Below are 6,207 nucleotides of genomic sequence, written 5' to 3' on the forward strand. Positions count from 1 at the left end.
CCAAGCCAATGTGCCACTAAGCTCCAGCCAGTGTCCACACTGCCAGAGGTCTCCACACATGCTGGTTCGGTGTCTGTCTCCGCTGAAGGGTCAGAGGAACCCGTTTGAGCTGTCTGTCTCGGCTGGAGGGCCCAAGGGGCCCATTCAGCCACCTGTCTATGCTGAAGGGTCAGAGACCTGTTCGGCCTCCTGTCTCCTTTATAGTCGAAAAAGATGTGCTCCTGGTGCACTGGCCATTGCTGCTACTCAAATCGAGCGTGGACCTGGACCTCCAGCAGGCCCCGGGGACCTACGTCACACCTTGCTCTTGTCTCCCTTACAGCTGAAAAAGGTCCATGCTTGTGCCCTGGCCCTTCTGAAATTCCCTCTCCATTTAGCCGAGGCAGTGAGTCGGCCTCCTGTCTCCCTTACGGTCGAAAAAGATGTGCTCCTGGGCGCACTGGCCCTGCTGCTACTCACATCGGGCATGGCCCTTGCCCTCCAGCAGGCCCCGGGGACCCACATCCTCCCCTGCTCTACTCCCCCACTAGCTTCTTCTCCTGCAGTTACCCTCCACCACATATCCAGCACATATCCAGCACATATCCAGCTAACCCTAACCCACTACAATTCGTCCTGATTGTAGCACAAGTGGAACCAATAAGCAGGATTCATTGGCAAGCAGACAACCAGTTCCAACTACTGGGAAGAACCAGTGCGATGCATTTTGTGGTACGCGTCGTGGTAGCTCCTGCTAGGATTTAGGACAGACCTGAGGCTGATGAGAAGGATCTGGGTGTTGCAGGGCCGTCCTGGCTGACACGGCGCTGCGTGAAGCTCTGGGATGCTGCCTCTGGACTGGCACACTGGGGTGGTGGTTCCCCTGTTTAAAGACCTAGACCTGAGCGTGTGCTCCAACTGTCACACTCCTCAGCCTCCTCTATGCCAGGGTGTGTCTGTCAGTCAGGCCTCTGATTCAGGAGGAAGCAGTTTGTGTCCTGGTCATGATCACTGGAGCAGCTTGTTATCCTCTCGACTGCAGGGTCTGTGGGAGTTTGCACAACCAGTCTACATGTGGTTTGTGAGGCTTCTACTTTTGTAGGATCTTCATCTTACAGTACAAAGAGCCTTTGCTGCAGCTGTTGTTGTGTTTTGGCGCCTCATGGATAACTTTTCATGTCATTTGAGTTTCAGGCTTGTTGGTGTTGCTGAGCTGTGTGCATCGTCTGCGTGGGTGTCAGCATAATGGGGCTCATATTAAAATGACTTTACAGTCACAGAGAAAAACTTTAAAACACAAAATCAACACTTTGAACCATCGTGGAAACTACGTGTCCTTACTTGTCATCAAATGATGAGTGTGCGTCCTCACCAGGTGTCACAATCATGTGTATTAAAACGTGTGTAACTGTTAAACAGCAAAATGTGTTAAAGCTGAAAGTCTGACTGTTCAAAGGTGAAACTACAAACACTTGTACATATACAGCTCCCTCCATAATGGCCTGAGGAAAACCAAAGACCTGATGTGATTTCATGTTTTCTTTGTATCACAGTTTAAAAGTTTGTGGTTCTGTTCTCAGACCTTTGTCACTCACATGTTGTGCATCAGCTGTTTATGTCACTGTGCAGCCAAACTAACTCCCCTCATGTGTTTCCTTTGCAGCTGCTCCTCTGGATAGCATTGAGTCCCTGGCTGCCTACTACGTGAGCTGCGTCAGGCAGGTGCAGCCGGACGGCCCGTACAGAGTCGCTGGATATTCTTCTGGTGCCTGTGTAGCATTTGAAATGTGCTCTCAGCTGCAGACCCAGAATCAGCCTGTGGAGTTCCTGTTTCTCTTTGATGGCTCACATTCATATGTGGCAGCGTACACACAGGTCAGAGAAACACTCGCGCATCTTTATTTCATGTATATGCTGTATAGCGTGTGTGATGTTGGTTTTGAAGGATGAGCTCTGGTCACATGATCTGCATGTGAACAGGTTTAACTGTGTTTTTGATTTGCAGAGCTACAGAGCCAAGCTAACACCCGGCAACGAGTCTGAGGCTGAGACTGAAGCCTTGTGTGCCTTCATCCAGCAGTTCACTGGCATTGAATACAACAAGGTATACTGTCTCTGACCCACAGGTTCACACACAAGTATTCCTTTATGTGGCATCAGCGTTAAAGGCCACACAACCTGAGCTTTTGCCTCACGGCGCCTGTAAGGTAAAGATGGTGACTGTAACACAGTCTGGAGCTGCTGTTCCAGCACAGTCTGTGTGTGGTGCAGGTTTGACTCAACAATGATGTGATGTTTGGAGCTGTTATGGAGACTAAAGTAAAACATGCGGTTAAATCAAACCTTCGTACAGTTTCTCACTGAAAGCTGACATTTGTAACTCCTGAATATCAAAACATCTTCATTTTGCATTTTCATATACATAAGATCTGTGATGTTCATTAATTATGTGTCACTTACTTTTCTGAAAACAACAATATCTCCGCGAGCACGCGGTAACGTTTGCTATGAACTTACAGTCGTCTCCATGGTTACATCCTACAGCTTTTGGAGACTCTGCTCCCGCTGTCAGACCTGAATGCACGCGTCAGTGTGGCCGTGGACCTAATCACCTCCGCTCACAAGGACATCGACCGAGACTCACTGCACTTTGCAGCCTCCGCCTTCTACTACAAGCTAAAGGCTGCTGATGCATATGTACCTACTGCAAAATACCACGGCAGCGTGAAGCTGCTGCGCGCCGAAACCAGCAGCGAATATGAGCAAAACCTGGGAGCTGACTATAAGCTCAGCGAGGTACCGATGCACATTTACATCAGTCTGTAGTACTTATCTTCACTGTGCGTGTGTGCGCTTGTGTGTGTTTCTATAAACTCTGTCTGAGCCTTCCAATGTTCAAACTGTGTACTGCGTCTTTCTTCAGGTCTGTGATGGCGAGGTGTCGGTCCACGTCATCAAGGGAGATCACCACACTTTCCTAGAAGGCGCGGGGGCGGAGTCTATCAAGAACATCATTCATAACTCGCTGGCTGAGCGAGCTGTCAAACCAAGGGAGGGTTAAACATCCACCGTCTCTTCACCCTAATTCCTCAGCTTTCCCCAAACTAGACTGTAAATGTGTCGTTATAGGAAGTGTTTGCACTGCTTATGTTTACACGCTACTGTTATCCTAATATCCCAAATGTTAATGGTTAGTGAACCAGTCGACATCCCATCATCTCACAGCTCCATCGATTCCAACTGCAAGTTTTGTTTTTTGTTGCCATATGTTGTTGTTTGCAGAAGTTCATCCCACAACAAAATAACATGGTTAAAAAATTAATGTAACAAAGTAACAAACACTGACACATTGATTGAATCCTGAATTACATAACATCACTCAAATTGGTGTTTCTGCTCATGCAGACATCAGTAGACAGGCAAACGCGCTGCGACCAGCCTGATGAGCGACTGTGGAGGGAGGGCTGACCCTGCAGCCGTGTTTCTGCACACTAACTACTCGTAACACAAGTTGGAGGCATTTCTTTATTTTGTGATATTTGTTTACTTTTCAGTCATGTGACCACACAGTCATCAGTTACAGTGGCAACCAGCAAATGTTTACGTTGTCAATAAGTTCACAACAAATTAAGTGTTTCATAAACTGTGTTTTAACAATGACACTCGTGTTACTGTAATTTACAGACCAGTTATTTCACTAATTCAGAAGAAAAACTGCTTCTCTTCATGATGGACTGTGTCAAACACACGCTGTTGTTCTGACAGACGCCTGTGACAGAGGCGTCGCTAAGGACCAAATGTGTCTCTTCAGAGGTTAATCAGAGATGTGAATGATCACTGTAACAGTGAGATCATATTTACTGATGTAACCTCTGAGAAACTGTTTCCTTTTAAAGGCTTTGGTCCAGAGATCTAAAACCTCAGCAAATAATCCAAACCTGAGTACAACAGCTGGCCTGAGACCTGTGATTGGGTCAGTGAAGGAAGCTGCTGATTGGAGATGAATGTGCTGAGGAGTCACAGTACGATGGACGTGACAATAAAGGCCTCTGTGTTTTATTGTAACATTTCTGTTATGTTTTGTAGGACTAATAAGGGCCTCAACAGTCGCTCAGTGTTTTCCTTCATTGTAACGAGCCTGTCCCGTTGGATCTATGATTCCTGTGCTTTTGTTGTCGTTACTATTTCTGATCATTTATCTTGTAAATATAGTTTTTGGGTTTTGTTTTTTAGAGGATGGGTCAGTTTATCAGGGACTGAAACACAAATCCTGTTGGCCCAGAAAATTCTTAGTCGCTGTTGGCGCCACCCGACCGTTTAGTTCAGACCATTAAAGTAACGACTGGTTCTATATGACACTTTTCTACATGCAACAAAGGTGGTGATGGAAGGAGGAGAACAAACTTTTTTGTCTGTATTTAATAGCACAATGAAGACCAGACAGCAAAGCAGGGAGGGAGAAATAAAGGGCCTCAGGTCAGAGTTGAACCCGGCCGCAGCATTTACCCCATGACCAGGTGACGTGGTCACCCGCCCGACCCTTACGCACAGCAGTATTTCACTTCAGCTACCAGGAGTATGTGGGTCGAGCATGCAGACTGAACTTTAGCTGCATGTTAGAAAGCCGAGTTTATGAATGAAGGCTAGAACAAATGTCCCGGCTGAAGGAGGAGGGGCTGCAGAGGTGTATAAACACAGGTGGGCGGGGCAGGGCTAGTGTGCAGGATGACTCAGTGACCTACACTGACCCGTGTTGGTGAACATTTTGTTAAAGTTAAATGTTTTCAAGCTGACAAGTAAATTATCCAGCGAGCTAAGTTGAGCTGACCGACGTGCAGTAAGGTTTTCATGCTCTTCACTAACAGCTGATCGCTGAGAATATATCAACAGTAATAATGTCCTGTAATTCCCACGGCTCTGTATGTCACACCTGCGTATGCTTCCCCATCACATTCATCACCTGTTCCTCTGGTGTCTCTGATTGGAGCACGCAGGTGTGTGGAGCAGAGTGAAATCACACACCTAATGCTGTTTTATTCAACCTGGATCTTGGAAGTTTTGATTAACATCAGTGTCAAACATGAACTAACTCTTTGTCCCCTTCAACATTACATGTTGTTTTTTGAAGTAACAGGTTCAGTGATCTTAAAAGGCTGCGGTAACGTGTCGCTGATAAAACACTGAGTCATTTTCAAATTATTCACTTTAGTTCAATTCAGCTTTATTGTTTTATGTGAAAGTCTCCATCCTGTGTCCTTCACTTATCTTTATCCCAGGTGTGAATTGTTCACAGGACTTAAAAGAAGGACGTGTCTGTGGAAAAGGCTCCGGCCAACCTAAACTCCTCCCTCATCAGGACACAGAAGAGCCGCTGAGGCAGCGCCTTGGAGTACGCTGCTGGTCGCGGCACACAGGTGCGCAACAAGATCTCCCGGCCTGCTGGAGGAGGGAAGTCTGGTACTCTGCTGCTTCCCCCAGTTTGCTTCTTGTCAGATCCCAAGTCCTCATCGACGGGCGCCAGAAGGGCAGCCTAAAAGGGCAAAGGTCAAATGTTAGCAAACAGCAACCGATTCTGAAGAAATGTGCTGTGTGATATTCAGAAGTACTGTAACCCGAGTCTCCCACAGAGACCTGATCCAGACTACAGCTCACAAACACAGCTCCTCTACTAACACCTCACTGCAGCTGCACGCTGCTGATCCTGTCTGTGATTAGAAATGATTTCAATAAAGTAAAACAGAGGCTCGTTTTCTATGAGCGCAAACAGGGATCTCTTTTTCAGTCTCAGTGTAACAAACGTGTTTACTGAATAAGTCTTTCAGTAAAAATGTTTTTGTTAATTCAGTAAAATCTGCAAAGATGACTTGTACTGTTGGCAGCAACAAACAGAGACAACAGAGTGTGGGACAGACAGGAAGTCAGGACACGTCTATGTGCTTCACAGTGGGACTAGAACATGAACATTTCTACACACACCACAGGCAGCAACTGTGCAAACCTCCCCGTCACCAAAAACACCCTGCAGGTCCCATCAGAGCAACGGCAGAGAAAACAGATGAAAGGTCTGTTAGAGAGAAAAACGCTTCGCTGCTTTCTTACCTGTATGACACCAAAAGGGTTTTGTTTTTTTAATAATAAAGGCTTCATGTTTTACAGTTAAAGGTAAAGCTCATGCAAACATGCAGGCTTATTTGTCTGATCAATGCAAAAGTTCAAACATGTCTCTTT

General features: G+C 46.4%; 1 protein-coding gene across 1 annotated transcript; it reads left to right on the forward strand.

The window, feature by feature from the left end:
• The first annotated feature begins 1,738 nt into the window (after positions 1-1,738).
• On the forward strand, positions 1,739-3,106 carry LOC146656659 (fatty acid synthase-like). The gene is made up of 4 exons (XM_085426823.1): positions 1,739-1,854; positions 1,985-2,083; positions 2,524-2,775; positions 2,903-3,106. Exons 1-4 carry the CDS (start codon positions 1,765-1,767, stop codon positions 3,038-3,040), a joined length of 579 nt encoding a protein of 192 aa, XP_085282949.1. The 5' UTR covers positions 1,739-1,764; the 3' UTR covers positions 3,041-3,106.
• Positions 3,107-6,207: the final 3,101 nt, after the last annotated feature.

The sequence above is a fragment of the Rhamphochromis longiceps genome, linkage group LG12 (genome assembly GCF_057381845.1).
Source record: "Rhamphochromis longiceps isolate RC_006_pf linkage group LG12, R_longiceps_female_GT1.1, whole genome shotgun sequence".
Lineage (NCBI taxonomy): Eukaryota > Metazoa > Chordata > Actinopteri > Cichliformes > Cichlidae > Rhamphochromis > Rhamphochromis longiceps.